This window comes from Oratosquilla oratoria, chromosome 12 (genome assembly GCF_046742065.1).
Source record: "Oratosquilla oratoria isolate Oo_2021 chromosome 12, ASM4674206v1, whole genome shotgun sequence".
Lineage (NCBI taxonomy): Eukaryota > Metazoa > Arthropoda > Malacostraca > Stomatopoda > Squillidae > Oratosquilla > Oratosquilla oratoria.
Window position 1 is genome coordinate 68,500,619 of NC_134788.1, and position 23,540 is coordinate 68,524,158.

Genomic DNA, 23,540 nt, shown 5'->3' on the forward strand with positions numbered 1-23,540 from the left:
GCAAAACGCGAAACAACGCCAAGATTACAAAGCCCATGACATTTCCATTATAAAAACATTACAGTACATAATCTACAAGTGAAACATTATCGTCATATTCCACAATTAATCGTTACAAAGGTGTTCCATTATTGTTGTAGCATTCTCCCTCACAAACAAATCGTTACAAATGTGTTTCATTATCATCATAACAGATGTATTCATCCACACACACACACACACACACACACACGGCTCGGTGGCGGATTGGTAAGGCACTGGCCTCACAAGCCAGAGAACCGGGGTTCGATTCCCCGGTCGGGCGGAGATAAGTTGGGTTTGTCTCCTTTCACGTGTAGCCCCTGTTCACCTAGCAGCGAGTAGGTACGGGACGTTAGTCAAGGAGTTGTGACCTTGCTGTCCCGGTGTGTGGTGTGTGAGTGGTCTCAGACCTACCCAGAGATCGGCTAATAAGGAGCTCTGAGCTCACTGCCGTAGGGTGGTGTCTGGCTGTCTCGACAGAGACTGCAGCAGATCCGAGGTGAATACACACAAAGTACCTAGACTTCACCGTACAGACTACTTGTCAACCGCGCCTCTCCTTCGGGCGGTGTACACAAAAAATCGTGTATAGCCGCGCATATTTACAACGTATCCTTTTACCAGCTTTGACTGATCGTGACCAGACGTGTCGCGATGTGCTGGGTTCTGTCTAACTAAGTTTCACGGAAATGAGTCCGTCTGTATCCAGCGGCAAGCGTGAGGAAAGGCAGCAGATTCTCAGTAGACGCGCTATGGCTGGCCGGGTTCAGTCCTCGCATGTTATATTTTTACTCTTATTTATCTGTAAACATGTTATATGTAGTTTTAGTGTACATTCACATATCCACCGAATATATATACTATTACCTGTTCTCCTCTCGCCGGGCAAAATTGTTCCACTACTCCAGGAAGTCTGTTTCGTCGCCCGGAGCCAGGATATGTCTCAAAGGATTACAAAGGCGGAGCATGCTGACAGGAGACCTTTTGGTCCATAACTACGTCGGATGCGAAAAAATAATAATGATAAATAGATAAACAAGCAAAAATATATGAATATAGATTATAATAATATACACAAATAAATGCATAGGTATAGTTGAATAATAAACAAACAGGTAAATAGTAAATAATGATAAATTGACGAATAGCTAATAATAAATATTAATCAAGCAAATAATGATAAACAAACAGACAAACGATAACTGTGGTACTTATTTGCTTGGTCGTCGATGATCCCGTTCTTCCTTCGCTTGCTCCTCCTGGGTCGGTCCTTACTCCTCCTTGGAGCACTCCATCCCATACACCAGGGTCCCTCAGCTAATTTCCCTGTCTCTGTCTCCTCCTAACTTGTAACTCTTCTGGCCCCTCCCTCCCTCCTTCCCTCGCTGGGTCTCCCTCCCTCCCTCCCTTGCGCTCACATTCATTCACACCTCCACACACGCGCGGTCCTTGCCTGGCACTGTCGACCCACGCCGATGCGCGGGCACCCTCCCCCCCCTTTGGGGTACCAACGCTAACCCCCTATCGTGGTTGCCAACCGCCCGTCCACGTCCGCGCCACATACACTCGCTGTTTTAACGGGTCCTCCATTGACGAGAAAAAGGTGAGGTGTCTCAGGTGGATGTATAGTTTGAACAAATATTTCTGTTTTTAAGGTATTGACTCTGAGACCCATGGCAGTATAAGTGGAGGAAAAGACATCAAGAATATTCTGCAGATCTTCGGCATCATGCGCAACAATGGCAGTCATCAGCATACTGCAGTTCTATTACCTGCGTGGAACAGACTTTAGTTCTGGCGTGCAGGTGTCGGGTGTTAAACAGGCTGCCATCTAGCCGGTGTTGAATACTTATGCCAGCATCTCTTCCCAGGGCTGCATGAGTGAGCTTTATTAGGGCAAGTAAAAAGATGTTAAAAAGAGTGGGTGCAAGGACACAGCCCTGCTTAACTCCAACCTTTACTTCAAACGGTTCTGAGAGTGTGCCGCATACTTGAACCCGTGCTTGCATCCCTTCATGCAGGCCTTTGAGCACAGAGAGAAAATTGGGAGGGACTCCCATCTTTTCGAGAAGTAACCATAAAAGGGGGCGGTTTACTGTGTCGAAAGCCTTCGCATTCACACCAGAATAACAAAACAAATATAAAACAAATGACAGTCATTACAGCATCTGGCTTAGGTATTTATCTAAATGATTTTTCAAGCTTCGAACTGTACTACATTGCACTGCCTCTCCAGGAAGTTTATTCCATTCATTAACTACACGGTTGGCGAAGTTGTTTCTACCCACTTCCAAATTAAATCTATTTCCTAACATTTTGAGACCATTATTTCTTGTCGGATTCTCATTCAGTGTATATTTTTTTGTCACTTTTGATGTCAATTCCCTTTAGAATCTTAAAGACCTGTACCAAGTCACCTCCGAGTCTATAAAAATTTTTTTTTTTTGGGGGGGGGCATTCATAATGTTTTCGTCGATTTTCGTATGATTTCTTTTTGATAATTGGAATGAGCTTTGTGGCTCGCCATTGTACTTTTTCCAATCTGTCGATGTCTTTAATGAGATTTGGTGACCATACGGAAACAGAATATTCCAAATGTGGACGAACTAATGATTTATATAGTTTGTTAATGAGAGATGGACTTTTGAAGTAGAAAAAAAAAGTGCAATAAGTCCTAGAATATTATTTGCTTTCTCAGAGGCTGAAATACACTACTTTGATGATTTGAGATCGTTACTGATAATTACGCCGAGATCCTCTTCTCTTTACACTTTTGTTAACGAACTTCCAAATAACATGTAATCGTACTTACTGTTATTTTTACCTATGTGCATTACCTTGCATTTGCTTGTGTTAAATTCTATTAACCATTTTCAGACCATTGCTGTAGTTTATCTAAATCTTCTTGAATTGGTTTAAGTGATCATTTGCCATTCCGCACAGTTTTGTATCATCAGCAAATTTGGAGACAAAAGGTTTTTGTCCATGGTCTATATAATTCATATATACTATGAATAGAAGTGGCCCAAGAACGGAACCCTGAGGAATTCCACTCATAACATTTTTCCATCTAGAAGTTTTGTTATTTAGAACAACTCTGTTTTCGACCATTCAATCAATTACTAGTCCAACTTAATAGGCTACCACTTATTCCGTGTGAAGCTAATTTAGTAAGTACTCGTTCGTGGGGGACGGTATCAAAAGCTTTTGCAAAGTCTAGATATATTTAATCTATATTGTTTCTTTTGTCATAATTCGAGAGGAGTGTATTGTCGAATTTGAGTAAGTTAGTCACGCAAGAATGTTTCCATCTGAATCCATGCTGGCTATCATTTATCAAACAGTTACTTTCTAAATGATGTTCGATAGCATCTCTGATGATAGTTTCCATCATTTTCCTACGATTGAAGTCAAACTTATAAGCATATAGTTATTTGGTTTCTTTTTGTCACTTTTTATATGGAAATAATGTTAGCTAGTTTCCATTCTCTTGGGACATCTCTGGATATTACGGATTTCTTGAAAATCATTTCTAATGGAACAACAATCTCATTTTTCATTTCCTTTAAGATTCTTGGATACCAACCGTCAGGCCCTGATGTTATATTAATTTTGAGTTTCTCGATACACCTTTTAATATTTTCTTTTATTATATTTACCGTAATAGGTTCATCCTAGACTTTTCACAGGTTTCAGTGTGGAGTTCACTTTAAGTTGTTTCATTTACGAATACTGAGCAAAATAGTTGTTTAAAATATCACTCATTTGAATATTCAAGTTGACCGTCAGCAGATGATAGTGGGCCAATGGGATTCCTAATAATCGTTTTAATCTCTAATGTAACTATAGAATTCTTTGGGGTTCTGTTTGGATTTATCAGCGATATTCATTTTTTTTTTGTCTTTCTGTATTATTACATAACTTTGGTAGTCATTAGGTGCACCCGAGCACTTGTATTTCTTATACGTCTGTTTCTTGCTAGCAATACTTTTTTTTTTTCAGTTTCTTTTTCAAGCCATTTTGGGCAAGCCTGATTTGGGGGGCGTCTGTCCTTAAACGGGATGTAGGTATGAATCATCTTAGTAAGCGTATTTTGAAACATTGCCCACATCTGATCTACAGGTCCTTCGCTTAATTTTTCGTCCCAATCTGTAAGACAGATATGCGAGAAAGCTATAGGAAAAGGTTAGGATGTTTTTTGGGCTTTTATGGATCTGGAAAAGGCTTATGACAGGGTAGACAGGAAGGCACTGTGGGAGGTACTGCAGATATATGGGATAGGAGGAAAGCTGTTAAGAGCAGTCAAGAGTTTTCATGAGAGTAGAGCTTGTGTTAGGATTAGAAATGGAGAGAGTGAATGGTTTGAGGTAAAGGTGGGGCTTCATCAGGGATGTGTTATTTCGCCCTGGCTGTTCAATCTTTACATGGGTGGGGTGGTGTGAGAGGTGAATGCAAGGGTAGTGGGTCAGGGGTTGGAGATGATTAAAGAAAATGGAGAAAAGTGGAAGGTGAGCCAGTTGTTGTTTGCTGACGACACTGCGCTTGTAGCAGGATCAGAGGAGGTATTGAGGAAGTTAGTGACAGTTTGAGAAGGTGTGTGAAAGAAGGAAGCTGAAGATAAATGTGGGCAAAAGTAAGATGATGAGATGTACAGGGGAGAGAGTGACAATAGGCTGGAGGTGAGCATTAAGGGTGAGAAACTGGAGGAAGTGGATAGTTTCAGATACTTGGGTGTGAATGTGACAGGAAACGGTGGAGTAGGGGTGGAGGTGGAATGTAGATTGAGAGAAGCGAGTAAATGCCTTGGTGGATTGAAAAGTGTAATGAGAAATAGACATCTGGGAATGGATGCTAAGAGGTTATTTGAAGGAGTGATTGTGCCAACAGCACTGTATGGGACAGAAACATGAAACATGAGATAGGAAGAGAGAAAGGAGTTTGAATGTGTTTGAGATGAAATATCTGAGAAGTATGATAGGAGTTACTAGGCTGGATAGAGTGAGAAATGAAGAAGTGGGGAGGAGAACAGGGGTGGAAAGGGAACTAGGAGATAGGGTTGATGAAAGAGTATTATGATTGTTTGGAGACATGGAAAGAATGAGTGAAGAAAGATTAGTAAAAGAAGTGTGAAAGGAGTGAATATGAGGGAGCGTCCTAGGATGAGATGGATGGATGGGGTGAAAGGGGTATTACAAAAGAGAGGAATGTCTCTGGAGGAAGGACGGAAGAGGGAGGAAGGACGGGAGAGGGAGGAAGGACGGAAGAGGACAGAAGATAGGGATGAATGGAGAGGGGTTGTGTATAGATGATGCTGTGATGCATGAGGGGGAGTGGGTGGGGGATGGGTGGTGAGGAAGTATGTATGAGAAAAGTTTGACGCAGCCCAAAGGGATTTCTCCCCATCTTCTCCTTTTCTGCATGAGGGGACGGAGAGGGGGGGTCGCCGAATTTATGAAGCAGCCTTGCTGTGGATGTGTTGTGTCTTGTGATGCTGCTTCTGACCCAGGGCAGTGGACAGGATGCAGGGATGACCCATCATCTAGGAGGTGCCAAGATAAGAGGGAGGGAGGAGGGTGGAGGGGAGTGGAATATATAGGAAATAGAATGGGTGGGAGTGGTTTCTATGCCATTTTCTTTTTGGCTACTCCCCATGTAGAGGGAAAAAGCCTTTGGTATATGTATGTATTACACCTACATTAGTCTTTAGTCCATTTGTTTGGGTTAATTCTACTCACAAACTATCATATGCATCCTGTTTCATTTTCTCTAAAACACACTGTTTTTAACATACAACAGAACACTCCTACCTTTCTTGTAGTTTCTATCCTTATAAAAGTGTTTAAATTCTGCAATATTGAATTCAGTTTCAAACTCTTCACCATTTAACCATGTCTTGGTTATTCCTATTATATTGAGATTTTTGCTTTTGAAATACAACTGGATTTCTTGCAATTTGATCCTAATACTACAAGCAATAAAGTATACGGTTTTAAGAAACTCATGATTCTTTCTTTTTGACATATTTTGTTTCAACATCATGCCTTACATAATAATCCAGTTCTTTATTGACATCTTGCTCTATACTGACACTTGGTCCTTCATTAACATTCAGTGCCTCATGGACATTTGCCCCATCAAGGACATCTGTTCCCTCACAGTCATCCAATCTCCTATGTACACCTTGGCCCCCTCCCTTCCACGCTGGCCACCTGTAGGTCTTTGGCATTCTGTCTAACGTCACTTTCTAAAACGATATTCTATGCTCCAGTGACATTATATCCTAGAGTAATATTTTGTCCTCCACTATCATTACATCCCATCATATTTTGTCCTCCACTCTTATTACATCCCATTGTGATATTTTGTCCTTTGACATTACATCCTAATGTAATATTTTGTCCTCTACCGACATTACCGGTATATCCTAAAATGATATTTTGTCCTATACTGACATATTGCTCTACATTATTGCTATGCCCTACTGTTTTCCCCAATACACTCTATTTCCCCTTCCCTTTCAAGTTCTTCGGCAAAAAAGGAACTAGGTCATTACAAACTCCAACTGTACTCAAAAAGTTATAGACAGAGTTTGATTAAATTTTGTGGAAAGGCATGTCTTAGACTAAGAAATAAGTTAATAGATTTTGAGGCAGATTCGGATATGTATGAGGATCAAGGATTTTTTTTTTTGTATCCTTGGCATGTATAGTATACAAATTTAATGAATTTTATACAAAGTGTACCCTGCTATCATTAACTGAAAAATGTGGGCATAATCATCTTTTTCAATTTTGTGACTCTTGACACTGGTATGTGTTCTCTAAGTGCCATCTAGTGTAATATTTTATTGTGTATTAGAAATACCTCCTAAATTTGGTCTTCTATACATAAGATAAATGATTAGGGATATACATATTTTTGCACTAATTTTCTATTTCAAGTGTCCTTCGTGTGATAATGACAGAGCTGACAGAAATATTTAATATGTATTTCATATTCATATATATATTTATATACATATATATATATATACATATATATATATATATATATAAGCCAGTAAGGAACAATTACATTTAATCTAACTTTAATAATAACTCTATATATAAAAACAGGTCCAGTACTAATTCTCAACATTAATTCTACCTTCTAACTTCTTATTTCTCTTTGTTTTTGGCATTCACCCACTCTTTATACACATTATCTAAATTTATCAAATTTCCATATTTGTAGCTTTTCACTTATATAAACATATCCAAATGAAATTTTCCTAAATGGTGTCACAGCCTGCACTAGAAACAAGAAAGGCTCCTCCAATATCCATCAACTTTTCCAAGTCTCAGAACTTCATTCTGAAGAGCAACTAATACCATTTTTTTTTTGTTAAATTTTAAATAATCTTGTATCTAATTTTTCTTGCAACATCAAACTAAATATTTCTGTAGCATCAGCAAGAAAATCATGATAGTTAAGACAAAGGGCAGTAACATGTCCACTACCAGATGAAAAATCACATTGACCATTCTTGTACCTCATCCTCAGGGAAACTGTCCTGTAAATGGGTGGAACATTTTTCATTATTTCATCCAGCCATTCTTCACTTGCAGTTCTTTTTCACTTCACACCCTTTGCTTCATTTGATTCTGACAAGATCCACCAGTTCTATGCAATTCTGTTATTTGAATATATTTTATTTACATTTGTAAATTTAGAAATAGCTATAGATTACAGATTACAACCATATCTGTGTGCACTACTTACCGAACATAGTCGTTGCCTTGTTTTGTTTCCTGTTGCTTACTTTTCAATTGAAGTACAAAGGTGGGATAGATCTTTCCAACAGCTCCCTTTTATCTTAATTATTATGATTTTTGCTTTGGCATTGTTTCAATGTTTCTCTACTATTCCAATGACTTGTAGTAGCCATTTTTTTCATCAGTATATTCTTTGCTCCTTTTGTTATTCTTGAAATGTAGGTTTCTGCAGGAAATAACAGTGATTTTCTTTTCCAAATGGAATTTGAAACATAAAAAAAAACACATTGAGATTGTATCAAGTATTCAGACTTTTTAATTTGAGGGTACAAAACTAATAACATGCTTCTTGATTTATTTCATTGGATTGAACTAGTACTGGTGATGTATAACTGCTGAACATACAAAAGATCTCAAAACTATGTGTAAAACTATGAAATTGTACACTTATATTTCAAAGGTCATTGACAGATTCTCAAAATCACATTCCTTTTGTTTTGAATTCATTATCATGAAATTAAAGGATTTGCATCTTTAATTACAATATCTTAATTTCATTTTCAAAACCTTATGCACACACTTTTTTCCTTTGTACACTAGTTGTGAAATGTGTGCACAAACACATGCACAAATCTTGCAGGGAATATTTTTCATCACACAAGTCACACTGGAATGGCTTCTTTCCAGTACGAGTCACCATGTGATGGTTGAGACCTCTTTTGTGAGAAAGCACAATCACACAGGTCACACTAGGAAGGCTACTGTCCTGTATTTACCTAGTTGTTTTTTATGGGAAGAGAGCTATGCTTATAGTGACCCGCTTTTGTATCTTTCAGCATCCAGTTTGATCTTAAATTCTTGTATAGTTTTTGCACTGTTTCTTTCATTGGGGGAACCTGTCTCTCTGTCCTTGTTCCCAATTTTGTGAGTTTTCAATTGTGGGGGGATCACATGATATTTGAGGTGATTCTTTTGTGATAAAGTTGCAGTGCACAGGAATGGCTTCTCTCCATTGTGGGTCCTCATATGCATTGCGAGAGAACTTTTGTGAGAAAGTTGCACCACACACGTTGCACATCAGAGGCTTCTTTCCTGTGTGGGTCCTCATATGTTTTGTGAGAGATCTCTTCTGAAAGCTATATCATACAAGAATGGCTCTTCTCCATTGTGGGTCATTATGTACTGTCAAAGTCACACTAGATAGGCTTCTCTCCTGTGTGAGTCATCATATACTTTCTGAGATAACCCTTTTGTGTGAAAGCAGAATCGCACATGTAACATTGGAAAAGCTTCTCTCCTGTGTGCAAGATTCCCCTTACATGAGAAAGCAGAATCATACATGTTGCATCGGAAAGACTTGCCTCTTGTGTGGGTCCTCATATGCCGTGTAAGAGAACCCTTTTGTGAAAAAGTAGAATCACAGAACTCTTTTGTGGGAAAGTAGAATTGCACAGGTCACAGTGGAAAGACTTCTCTCCTGTGCGGGTCCTCATATGCTGTATGAGGGAACCCTTTACTGAGAAAACATAATAGCACAACTCACACTGGAAAGGCCGCCCATCTGCTTGGGTCTACAAATATTGTGTGAGAAACCTTTAATAAGAAACAAGGATTCACAAAGGTCATACTGGAAAGGTTTTTCTCCTGTGTGGATCATATGTTTTTTTGAAGTGATTCTTTTGTGAGAAAGCTGCATTGCACAGGTAGCACCACAATGGCTTCTCTCCTGTGTGGGTTTGAGATTACCCTTATGTAAGAAATCAAATCCACACAGGTCACACTGGACAGGCTTCTCTTCTGTGTGGATCATCATATATTAGATTACCATTTTGTGAGAAAACAGAATCCCAGAAGTCACACTAGAAAGGCTTCTATTCTGTGTGGTTCTTCACATGCTGTATGAGATTATTCTTATATGAGAAAACAGAACAACAAAGGTCACACTGGAAAGGCTTCTCTCCTGTGTGGGTCCTCATATGTGTGAGAGAACCCTTTTGTGAGAAAGCAGATTCACACAGGCCACACTGGAAAGGCTACTCTCCTGTGTGGGTCCTCATATGCTGTGTGAGAGAACCCTTTCGTGAGAAAGCAGAATCACACTGGCCACACTGGAAAGGCTTCTCTCCTGTGTGGGTCCTCATGTGATGCGCAAGAGAACCCTTTTCTGTGAAAGCAGAATCACACAGGCCACACTGGAAAGGCTTCTCTCCTGTGTGGGTCCTCATATGCTGTGTGAGAGAACCCTTTTCCGAGAAAGCAGAATCACACAGGCCACACTGGAAAGGCTTCTCTCCTGTGTGGGTCCTCATATGCTGTGTGAGATTACCCTTTTTTGAGAAAGCAGAATCACACAGGCCACACTGGAAAGGCTTCTCTCCTGTGTGGGTCCTCATATGCTGTGTGAGGTGACCCTTTCGTGAGAAAGCAGAATTGCACAGGCCACACTGGAAAGGCTTCTCTCCTGTGTGGGTCCTCATATGCTGTGTGAGGTGACCCTTTTGTGAGAAAGCAGAATCACACAGGCCACACTGGAAAGGCTTCTCTCCTGTGTGGGTCCTCATATGCTGTGTGAGAGAACACTTTACTGAGAAAGCAGAATCACACAGGCCACACTGGAAAGGCTTCTCTCCTGTGTGGGTCCTCATATGACGTGCAAGAGAACCCTTTTCCGAGAAAGCAGAATCACACAGGACACACTGGAAAGGCTTCTCTCCTGTGTGGGTCCTCATATGCTGTGTGAGAGAACCCTTTTCTGAGAAAGCAGAATCACACAGGCCACACTGGAAAGGCTTCTCTCCTGTGTGGGTCCTCATATGCTGTGTGAGAGAACCCTTTTTTGAGAAAGCAGAATCACACAGGTCACACTGGAAAGGCTTCTCTCCTGTGTGGGTCCTCATATGCTGTGTGAGGTGACCCTTTTGTGAGAAAGCAGAATCACACAGGCCACACTGGAAAGGCTTCTCTCCTGTGTGGGTCCTCATATGCTGTGTGAGGTGACCCTTTTGTGAGAAAGCAGAATCACACAGGCCACACTGGAAAGGCTTCTCTCCTGTGTGGGTCCTCATATGCCGTATGAGATGACCCTTTTTTGAGAAAGCAGAATCACACAGGCCACACTGGAAAGGCTTCTCTCCTGTGTGGGTCCTCATATGCTGTGTGAGAGAACCCTTTTCTGAGAAAGCAGAATCACACAGGCCACACTGGAAAGGCTTCTCTCCTGTGTGGGTTCTCATGTGACGTGAAAGAGAACCCTTTTCTGAGAAAGCAGAATCACACAGGCCACACTGGAAAGGCTTCTCTCCTGTGTGGGTCCTCATATGCTGTGTGAGAGAACCCTTTCGTGAGAAAGCAGAATCACACAGGTCACACTGGAAAGGCTTCTCTCCTGTGTGGGTCCTCATATGCCGTGCGAGATTTCCCTTATCTGAGAAAGCAGATTCACACAGGTCACACTGGAAAGGCTTCTCTCCTGTGTGGGTCCTCATATGCTGTGTGAGAGAACCCTTTTCCAAGAAAGCAGAAACACACAGGTCACACTGGAAAGGCTTCTCTCCTGTGTGGGTCCTCATATGCTGTGTGAGAGAACCCTTTTCTGAGAAAGCAGAATCACACAGGCCACACTGGAAAGGCTTCTCTCTTGTGTGCCTCCTTGCATGCTTTATGAGAAAGCTGAATCACACAAGTCACATTGGAAAGGCTTCTCTTCTGTGTGGGCCATCAAGTGATTTTTAAGGTGACAGTTTTGTGTGAAAGCTTTATCTCACAGGTCACACTGGAATGGCTTTTCTCCAATGTGGGTTATCATATGAAATTTGAAGTGATTCTTTTGTCAGAAAGCTACATTACACAGATCATATTGGAGAGGCTTCACTCCTGTGTGGCTCATCACATGCTTTGTAAGAGAACCCTTTTGTGAAAAGGCACAGCTTTACAGGTCACAATGGAAAGGCTTCCCTCCAGTGTGGGTCAACATGTGATATCTAAAATGACTAGTGATATAATTGTGCCACAGATGTCACACTGGGTCCTTTTCATCGTATGACAAGTATGAAATCTGTAGATAGCTCTTCCAAAGAAGTGATGATATTTACCCTCATCCTGAAAAATGTAATTATATTATTGACATCTATCTCTGAATGTGTGCAATATATTCTAATAGGATACTGGAAGTTTTGTGCACAAACTCTTTCATACTCAAGTTTGTACCTAAACCAACCATTCGTACATGCCATGACCTATCATAAAATAGGGTGAAACACTAACAGATATGGAGCTATCATATATTCCATTCTACTTTTTCATTTGAAATGTGAAAATCATCCTATAGCTTCATGCATACTCATTCACCCACAGCCACAATGACTCAAATTTTGCTCTAGCTTTTCCATTGTGTCATGAGATTTGGAAGCTGGCCCCAACAGTCATATTTTAATATAACTTCATAGCATTCCATGTTTGGGCTCACAAGACCTGAATCTAAACCAACTCAAGGAAGGTTTATTCAGTTCATCTGACTCAAATAAGTTACACAAGTCACATCGTTTAAGACACACAAACCACAGTTTAGAGTGGACATCTAGAATGAGCTCTGGAGTGCAGTGCTTTTTTGATAAGTTGGAGGAAACACCTAGGTGGTGTCATTCATACTGGGATAGGGGAGCTTTGTCTATCAAGTGACCGAAATGATAGAGTAAATTCACTTAGTGGTTAAAATATAAAATGGAGGATGATGAAGGTAGACAAAAATATAATGAACCAACAAAGAAAAGACTAGAAGTAAGCAGGGTTGAATCACCATCAGGTGTCATCCCAAGAGTTGGAACATGGAAACATCCAAGAGGAATCAAAGGTATGAAAATATTGCATTTTCAGGGTTTCCAAAAGAAAGTGGAATACTAGGTAGAGGTATAGATTTGGAAAGGGAATCAAGGTATAAAAATATTCTAAATCAGGGAATTACAGAACTAATAAATGAAATTATAGATCTGAAAGCTGAATACAGGACAATGTATAAAGAAGTGAATGAGTTGAAAAAACAAAATGCTGAAACTAACAGGGAGCTCAATGATCTAAAAAAGGAGTGAGTGGGGGATGGGGGGTGAGGAAGTATGTATGAGAAAAAAATTTGACGCAACCTGAAAGGATTTCTCCTCATCTTCTCCCTTTCTGCATGAGGGGACGGAGAGGGGGGGGTCGCCAAATTTATGAAGCGGCCTTGCTGTGTCTTGCGACACTGCTTCTGACCCAGGGCAGTGGACAGGATGCAGGGATGACCCATCATCCAGGAAGTGCCAAGATAAGAGGGAGGGAGGAGGGTGGAGGGAAGTGGAATATATAGGAAATGGAATGGGTGGGAGTGGTTTCTATGCCTTTTTTTTTTGGCTACCCCCCCATAGAGGGGAAAAAAGCCTTTGGTATATGTATGTATTTCTCTCCAACCTGTGTTTCTTCATTAAAGAATTTTCATCATTGTTCTTTTATTCCACTTTAATAAGCTTTCTCTGTCAAGGACTTCCATGCCTCTCTTGATTCTATAAATGACCAATGAATCTCCTTTTTCTATTCTTTGTTCCAGAGTTGGTAGTTCCAATTTAGACAATCTTTGTATGTCAGTTCTGAAAGAGTTGGGGCCATCTTTGTCATTGCTCTTTGGATTATTTCTACATACATATACCAAAGGCTTTTTCCCCCTACATGAGGGGTAGCCAAAAAGAAAAAGGCATAGAAACCACTCCCACCCATTCCATTTCCCATATATTCCACTCCCCTCCACCCTCCTCACTCCCTCTTATCTTGGCACCTCCTGGATGACAGGTCATCCCTGCTTCCTGTCCCCTGCCCTGGGTCAGAAGCAGTGTCGCAAGACACAGCACATCCACAGCAAGGTCACTTCATAAATTTGGCAACCCCCCCTCTCCATCCCCTCATGCAGAAAAGGAGAAGACAGGGAGAAATCCCTTCGGGCTGCGTCAATTTTTTTCCATACATACTTCCTCACCCCCCATCCCCCACCCACTCCCCCTCATGCATCACAGCATCATCTATACACAACCCCTCTCCATTCACCCCTATCTTCTGTCCTCTTCCGTCCTTCCTCCACAGACATTCCTCTCTTTTGTAATGCCCCTTTCACCCCATCCATCCATCTCATCCTAGGACGCCCCCTCATATTCACTCCTTCCACCTCTGCCTTCCATACTTCTTTTACTAATCTTTCTTCACTCATTCTTTCCATGTGTCCAAACCATCCTAATATCCTTTCATCAACCCTATCTCTCAGTTCCCTTTCCACCCCTGTTCTCCTCTTCACCTCCTCATTTCTCACTCTACCCAGCCTAGTAACCCTATCATACTTCTCAGACATTTCATCTCAAACACATTCAAACTCCTTCTCTCTTCCTCTCTCATGTTCCATGTTTCTGCCCCATACAATGCTGTTGGTACAATCACTTCTTCATATAACCTCCTCTTAGCATCCATTTCCAGATGTCTATTTCTCATTACATTTTTTAATCCACCAAGGCATTTACTCGCTTCTCTCAATCTACATTCTACTTCCACCTCCACTCCTCCCTTTCCTGCCACATTTGCATCCAAATATCTAAAAATATCCACTTCCTCCAGTCTTTCACCCTTAATGCTCACCTCCAGCCTGCTGTCACTCTCTCCCCTTGTACATCTCATCACCTTACTTTTACCCACATTTATCTTTAGCTTCCTTCTTTCACACACCTTCTCAAACTCTGTCACTAACTTCCTCAATCCCTCCTCTGATCCTGCTACAAGCGCAGTGTCATCAGCAAACAACAACTGGCTCACATCCCACTTTTCTCCATTTTCTTTCTAATTGCTTTATATTTTTCTCCATTTTCTTTCTAATTCCTTTATATGTTTTTTTTTTTTTTTTTGTGCTGGATTTCCATAGTGTCAGAGTGTACTCCAATCTTAGTCTTATCAGTGTGACTAATATGTTTTTTACCATTTTTTCATTCAAGTAATCAAAAGCCACCTTTATTGATCTTAGTCAATTGTAGGCTTCTCCGACTATTTTGTTTATATACTTGTCTGGGGACATGTCTTTTTTAATGATTACTCCTAGATCCAATTTCATATTGTCATGATATTCTTTTTTAACTTTTTCCAAACTCTATTATACTATATTTCTTAGTGTTGAAGTTCACTTCCCACTTTTGGCACCATTCCCAGACTTTGTCCAGGTCACTCTGTAGTGATTCACAGTCTTTTTCTGTACTTACTTTTAGTAGTTCTGCACTGTCTGCAAAGAAACTCATATAACATTCTACACCTTCATCCATGTCATTTATATGTATTATATACAGCAAAAACTATCGGAGCTAATACTGAACCTTGTGGAATTCCATACATTTCCATTCTCCATTCACCCCTATCTTCTGTCCTCCCCCCATCTTTCCTCAACCGACATTCCCCTCTTTCCCAATGCCCATTTTTACCCCATCCATCCATCTCATCCTAGGTCGACCCCACATGTTCACTCCTTCCACACCTATTTTACTAGTCCTTCACTTATTCTTTCCATGTGTCCAAACCATCCCAATACTCTTTCATCAACCCTATTTACCAACTCCCTTTCCACCCCCCTTCTCCTCATCACCTTATTTCTCACTCTATCTAGCCTAGTAACCCCTATCATACTTCTCTGGTGCCTCATCTCAATACACATTCAGACTCCCCTTTTCCTCTCTTATGTTCCATGTTTCTGCCCCATACAATGTTGTTGACACAATCATTTCATTTCTTAGTTTGATCAATATTTGCCACTTAGCCATTTCTTTTCCACCTTTTCCAAGCTTTGTCTCTTCTATCTTTTGCCTCACTACATTTTTTGTAGTACCAGCATTTAATGTACACCTCTTCCTGTTTTTGTTCTGGTATGTATTTATCCACTCCTTCATTATAGATTTCTTTTAATATTGTCCATTTCTCTTCCATCTGTTTATCTTCATTAAAGAAGTTTTCCCAATGCACTTTTTGAAAGAATTTTCTGAGTTTCCCAAATTCCGTCTAGTTGTACATTAGCCTTCCTTTTTTGTGTTTCTCATTTCTTCCCAAATAAATTTCCTCTTTTAGTTCAAAGTCAATTAGTATGTGGTCACTCTTCCCAATTGGTCTTCTTCTATTCCATTTTATCCACAATTTCAGGCTCTGATGTAAATGTTATGTCTAGTCCCAACAGTTCCTCATTATTTCTATATCTGGTATTCTATTTTATCCAGCGAGTCACTGTGTATTCAATGGTCATGTCCAGTAGTATACTTCCCCAAAGGTCCTCTCCACCCTTCACTGTCATCTCCCAACATATTTCCTTAGAATTAGTCACTCATAATTACCAAGTTTCTTCCTTTCAGTATTTCATTTAATGCATGCCTTGTGTCTTCCAACATATTATGTTATAAGTTACAGGTGAATAAGCCTACTATGTGTGGTATACAAAGTATACACAAGAATTCTAATGAAGTGGCTTAAACCATACACAGAACAGGAGTTGGGGGAATATTAGTGTGGATTTTGGTGAAACAGATCAACTATGGATCTTATTCACACAGTCCGACAACTAATGGAGAAATATTATGAATATGGTAGGACCCTATATCAGCTATTTGTAGATTTCAAACAAGCACTATGATAGTGTGCACTATCTACACAATTATGAAAGGAATGGAAATCTTAGATAAGAATGATTTATTGAAATGGGACAATGGAAAAACAAGAGGACATGAAAAGAAACTTAAAAAAGATAGTTACAGAAGAGATCTGAAAAAAAAAGCTTCCCACACAGTGATAGATACTTGGAACAAATTAGACAAAGAAGCAGTGTGTACAAACACTATTCAAGATTTTAAGAAAAAACTTAATGCTGAGAGATACAAAGACGGGTCACCATGAGCATAGCTCCCTTCCCGTATAATACAACTAGGTAAATACAGACCATCAATGTGGCAAATAATGGCAGAACTAAATATTCCAGCTAAATTAATATCCCTCATTAAAATGTGCTACATAGGAAGCAGATGTACAGTAAGAGTTGGAAGGAAAGATACAGTTTCAATATACACAGTGGCCTTAGGCAGGGATGTATGCTGTCACCTTTACTCTTTAATCTTGCACTGGAGAAAGCAGTCAGGCAGATTACCAACCATCCAGGTGGAGCTAAGTTATCCAATGGTCAGATAACCCACCTTGCCTACACCAATGATGTCGATGTGGTGGCTGAGACTGTGGAGGAAATTAACAAGATCTTTACAGTATTCCAGAGAACAGCAGAACAAATAGGCCTAAAATGATATGAGCAGAAAACAGAAATTATGAAACTAAGTAGAAATGGCAATTACACACCAGGAGAAGAGTAAGTTGGATCACTATGTGTGAAGAAAGTTGATAAGTTCAAGTACCTGGGATCCACTGTCAGTGAGAGAAATGAATTGGACATAGAAATAAATGACTGAATAGCTGTAGGAAACAGATGTTACCATGCCCTGGCACCTGTAATGAAGAGTCGGACCATCAGTAGAACTAAGATAAAAACATATAACATTGTAATAAAACCAAAAGTCCTATACGGATGTGAGACATGGACACTGACAAAAGAAAGGGAGAAAAGACTGGAAATTTTTTAAAACAATATCCTGAGAAGAATCCTCGGCCCAGTATATGATGAAGAAAAAGGGAAATGGAGACAAAGACATAATAGGGAAATTAGAGATCAGACTGGACAACTATACATTCAGGATGAAATACGGGGAAGAGCAAGGTGGGATGGGCACTGCCTACAGACTACCAAGGAAGGTGATGGAAGGAGGAATAGAGGGCAGACAACCATTAGGGAGACCCAGATACAGATGGGTGGATGGAGTGAGGAAGGATGTGGACAGGGTGGCAGAAGATGGAACCATCTGGAGAGGCATAGTGAAACCGGTGAAGGGCTGTCCGACCTGACAACCAACAGAGTAAGAGAGTAAGTTATGTAATCTCTTGATTTCATACAATATTTCTATACCTTGTTTCCCTTTCCAAATCTATACCTTTACCTAGTATTGCACTTTCTGTTGCAAACCCTGAAAATGCAATATTTTTGTACCTTTGATTGCTCTGAACCATTTCCATGTTGCAACTTTTTTGGGATGACACCTAATGGTGAAGCAACCCTGCTTACATCTAGTCTTCTCTTCATTTGTTCACCATATTTTTGTCTATCTTCACCATCCTCCATTTTCAATTATTACCACCAAGTGAATTTACCCTAATATATCATTTTGGTAATTTGATAAACATACCTCCCATCCCAATATGATACCAACAAGCTGAAAATGATCTGGACATTTAGGTCATATGACCTGCATCCAGTATCTATGCAAGATTATGTAAGTGAATATCAAAAAGTTTTTACTCCCATATCACAACCAGTGCATATCAAATTTAGAGTGAACTTCATAAATTCTTGATTTTTGTACTCTGGAAGACAAGATGGAGCCCCATCCCCAATAAGAATATATGAACAATGTAAGCAAACAAGATGCATATGTTGATAAACAAAGAGTTTTGCCAGTCTCATTTATTCTCTAAATCACTACCAATGTTGATGTTAATTTGAGGTACTTACACATGGGGCACATAATACTTAGAATAATAAGAGCTAGCCAGTGATCATATTGGTCAAAATTGCAGCTGCCAGACCAGCAAACATCTTCATAACATATAAAAGTGTTTGCTTGTCTCAAATTTCTAAAAATTGATGCCAAAATAACTATTAATTTGCACTATTCATAAATGGGGTTCAAAATTCTCAATGATAAGAGCTAGCCAATGATAGAGATAAGAATTGCACATGTGAGACCTGGCCTAATCTATTCTAGCCCCTTGGTAAATATAAAGATGTTCTTTTTTTTTCTAACAGCTACTGACATTACTATTAGTTTGCAGTACTTATATCTGTGGTTCAGAATACATCAGAATGATATGAGCTAGCCAATGGTATAGGTAACTGATGCTGTGAGACTGGCAAACATTTTCATAAATATCCACACTACCCTTACTAGCTATGTGTGAACCTGTGGACGGCGCTACCATTGTGAATGTAATGTTTACACCGCCATCTTTTGTGGCCCGTTTGAATGGGTATGTATCAGTTTGAATGCTTGTAGCATTCAGCACATGCACAGGATTATCAAATTGTCTTCTTGTTCTGCAAGTGTATGCCCAGTTAAAAAATAAAAAAATAAATAATCACCAATTTAAATACAAATTTGGCTATTACCCATTGCAAATTAGTTTCCTGAGTAAAAATCTAAAAATAAAGTGCCTATATATGAATATCTTAATGTAATATTCCTATCTTTTAGCCAGTTTTCTCCCGGAAATGAGCAACTGTAAGATTCTTGGTAATGTGACAGCTGTGGCTTAATGCATAACATGTAGGCATATTCTCCGATACTTAGTCATGTTTGTTAACACATGATATAATGGAGATACTTCGCGTAGTAGTCATAGAGGGTGTTGTTCACAAAAAATATTTACACTGTTATGGTATGAATTTTAAGATGTTGGACAGGCTATGCTATGCCTATTACATAGCCAGCTATGGCTATGATAGCAAGTATATGAAATAACTATTAATGATATGGTCAGTATTCCATGTCATGAACCATGTCCATGAGAAGTCTCAAGACTAGTAGAGGTCTAGAGGCAGACAAATTTTCCTCTGGGTTTCATGATGATGATGATGATGATAGACATGAGCTGTTGAAATAAGGCTGTTTATTCAGATTATCATGATAATAGATAACAAAAAGACTTTATCCATTTTTCTATTTCAGTAAATTGGTGTAAAAAATAATTCACCGATTTCAACATAAATCTCAGTTAGGTCTTAAGATAGTTGCAGTACTGACTGGTTAGTGTACTGAGAGGCAATCTAAGGGTAAGGGCTAAGGCACCTATATATGCAATTTTCTTTTAGCTACATATACATTACATTGATGGAACATGTTACAAAATAGGTGTTAGTAAGAATTGTATAAAAGGAAGGTCCTGCATTGTTGTTGACATACTCAAGTGATTTGTTGACCCATAAAACTTTCGTATGGCAAGTTGCATGTCAATTGGGCCAGGGGTTTGGATTTTACTGATTAGTTGCCATGACAACATGAAAGGTGTTAGTAAGTATAGTACAAAAGGAAGGTCCTACATTGCTTCTGACCTGCTCAGATGATTTGTTGACCCATAAAACCTTCACATGCCAAGTTGTATGTCAATTGGGCCTGGGGTCTGGATCTTATGGATGATTATCTCTAAATTGACAAAAGTTCCCATGGCAACATGATAGGTGTTAGTCAGAATGGTTTAAAATGAAGGTCCTGCATTGTTTTGACATGCTCAGATGATTTGTTAACCCATAAAACCTTCACATGCCAAGTTGTATGTCAATTGGGCTAGGGGTTTGGATTGTACTGATGATCATCTCTAAATTGACAACTTAATAGTTGCCATGAAAAGGCAAATTTGGTATGATGGAGATGTTCCACATTATTTTTGACATGCTCATGTAATTTGTTGACCCTTAAAGCTCAGGTATCGCAAATGTTAATAAAATTGGACACGTGGTTTAGAGTTTGTGTATTTCTTTACCAAAATCTTTACAAATTACCACCTGTAATTCTAACCTTTTTTTATGGTAATGTCTTGCAAACAATTTGGTATACATTTTTTTTAATAATAATTCAAAAAATTGTATCTCCCTTCATGGAGAGTGGTTGTATATGGATGATGTTGCATGAGGTGGAATGGGTGGGGGGATGGGGGTGAGGTAGTATGTGTGAGCAAAGTTTGACGCAGCCCGAAGGGATTTCTCCCTGTCTTCTCCTTTTATGCATGAAGGGACGGAAAGGGGGGTCGCCGATTTAATGAAGCGGCCTTGCTGTGGATGTGCTGTGCCTTGTGACACTGCCTCTGACCCAGGGCAGTGGACAGGGTGCAGGGATGACCCATCATCCAGGAGGTGCTAAGATAAGGGGGAAGGTGGAGGGGAGTGGAGTGTATTTAGGGATGGAATGGGTGGGAATGATTTTCTGCCTTTTTGTTTGTGGTTACCTCCCTTGTAAGGGGGAAAAACCTTGATATATGTATATATTTTTAAGAAAATTAAAAAGTATTTTGTTTCTAATGAAATTGTCTTTCATATACAACAATAATTTAAAGGGTAATTTTTTTTCAATTTTTTTGTGCCCGTACACATCATGAAAAGGCAAAATTGGTATGATGGAGATGTTCCACATTGTTTTTGACATGCTCTGGTGATTTGTTGACCCATAAAACCCAAGTATTCCAAATTTCAATAAAATTGGACCAGTGGTTTTGAGTTTATTTGAACTTCTTTACCAAAAACTTGACAAATTACCACCCTTAATTCTAACCTTTTGTTATAGTATAGTATAGCCTAGCCCAGGGGTTCCCAAAGTGGTCTATATCAACCCGCAGGGATCGATGAGACCATCCAAGGGATCAAAAGGGGCTCAGTAGATTGCTAGGGGGTCAGTAGATTGCTAGGGGGTCGAAAGGGGTCAGTAAATTACTATGGGGTCAACAGGCAGTCTTTAAAATTAGATGGTTGGCATGAAATGATCCTGTTCTCTTCCCGTACTGAAAGAGTGGGAATAATCAACCAATCAATATCTAAACTTAATGAAAAAATCATGCCAGTTCACTCCAAGTTGAAAATCCTCTCCATTCTGTGCATGTAGGAAGAATCTCACATACACACAACCACATCGTGAATGAACATCAAGATGACGAGCTTGTGTAATAAAGCCACGAAAACAGCCCATTAAACAGCTGAAGGAGTGCAACTCAACGCTTGATGGGCCATGACGTCATATGTAAACAAACAAGGTGAAGGTTTAATTCTTTTTTTATATATATCTTCTCTATTTTTCTATTTATATTTTCTGTTCTATTCTATATTTCACAAGCCCACTGGCTGCGCCAGTCCCGGCTACGCCGAGGGTCTTGGCCTGCGGCGCCCCCTTTGTTATACTTCTAAACGGTTTAAAATGCACACTTTGTTCTACCTCTTGAATGTGTTTGAAATAAAAGAAGGTTTTATCATTTTAACTTTTATTTACATCAGAAACTTTAGTTTCGTCTATAATTTGTTTACTGCTTTGAGGCGAAGGAGATGAGACATCCTCGACGTCGCTCTTTTCTATTCCATTATCAACTTTCTTCTTTTTTCGAGGCGGAGACGATGCAATATCTTCGTCGTCGCTTTGCCGCTTGACCGTTTCCTTGATTTCCTCCATTTTCTTAGTCATCTCTTCTTTAAGACCCATAATTAATTCTTCCATTTTTTTCGTGACAGGGTTTTCAGCTTCATTACTACTGTTACTTTCTTCTTCATTTGAAACGTTTTCTTCGAAGGCAAAATCAGGTAAGATCATCTTGACGGCGTCTTCTTCTGAAATGTTATAAGCGTCCTTTAGTATTGGAACTACACCTAATTCGGGTTCTTCTTCAGCTATGGGGATAAATTCTTCTGTTTCTTCGCCTGTTACTGCAGAAGCAGGAGGTGACGCTTGAATGTTCACTACGCTATCCGAGAAAAGTTCTTTATATACACAGTTCGTGGCAGGTCTTAACCGGTATTCTTTATTTACTTTATGCCAGCCAGTATAGACGAACAAAAAATTCCACGACGTTACTCTTGAACAGGCGACATAGAATTGACCATGAGCGAAACACTAACTGTATTCAAGAGTATTCCACACCGTTCGAACGTTTGCCCTTGTGACTTGTTTATTGTCATCGCGTAACTTAATCTGACTGGAAATTGTTTTCTTTTGAAGCTAACTGGAGTGTCTTGAGCTTGTAACGTTATTTTAGGGATCATAACCTGTTCATCGCGATAACTACCCCCTACAATTTTACCAACTATAATATTCTTCTTCAGATTAGTAACTAAAAGCCTCGTTCCGTTGCACAGTTTCGGAGGGCAAATGTTTCTAACAACCATCACTACACTTCCAATTTTCACTTGAAGTCGATGAGGAGGCAGAGAAGGACTTATCATGGCATTAAATACCGAATTTTGAATATCGGTCCCTTCTTCCACTGCTCTATCAGTACTGTAATAAATTACTTCTTTTTCCTTTGATTTGTCATAGATCATGAGATTCACACTGTCAACATCGTCGTTAGTAGGTGATATTATAGCTCGTTGTTCAAAATATGAAACGTTGAGATGGTTGTCTTCCAAGTCCCCGTAGATACTATTTATCGATTCTTCACGGGATTTTACTTGAACACCAAAACCTTCCTCAAGTTCCAAAGGCCCGTCATTTTGTGATCCGATTTCTAACAATTTTTGTGCAAATTTAATGTTGTTTGTATCATTTTTCTTGAGGCGTACGTTCTCGGTTAATTCCAGTTTTGTTATATCGCCCCCACATGTAACTCGATTTGATACAGTATTCGAGTTCATCGTTCTTACCGCCACCACGTATAACGGGTAAAATTTGTCGGAAATCTCCAGCACAAACAAAAACTTTTCCTCCCATAAACTTATAATTTTCAAGAATATCCCTCAACGTTATATCGAGTGCGGTCAACGTATTCTTGTTTGCCATTACGACTTCGTCCCACACAATTAAAGACGCCATCTCTAACAACTTTGTAAGTTCACTTCTCTTCTTGATTGCGCATGCATACATACATACATACATACATACATACATG

General features: G+C 39.6%; 1 protein-coding gene across 1 annotated transcript; it reads right to left on the reverse strand.

The window, feature by feature from the left end:
- Positions 1–6,774: 6,774 nt before the first annotated feature.
- On the reverse strand, positions 6,775–23,286 carry LOC143030495 (uncharacterized). The gene is made up of 4 exons (XM_076193644.1): positions 22,945–23,286; positions 10,186–11,431; positions 9,319–9,368; positions 6,775–6,852 (listed from the first exon to the last, which is right to left on the reverse strand). The coding sequence occupies exons 1-4, from the start codon at positions 23,284–23,286 to the stop codon at positions 6,775–6,777; spliced, it is 1,716 nt and encodes a 571-aa protein (XP_076049759.1).
- Positions 23,287–23,540: the final 254 nt, after the last annotated feature.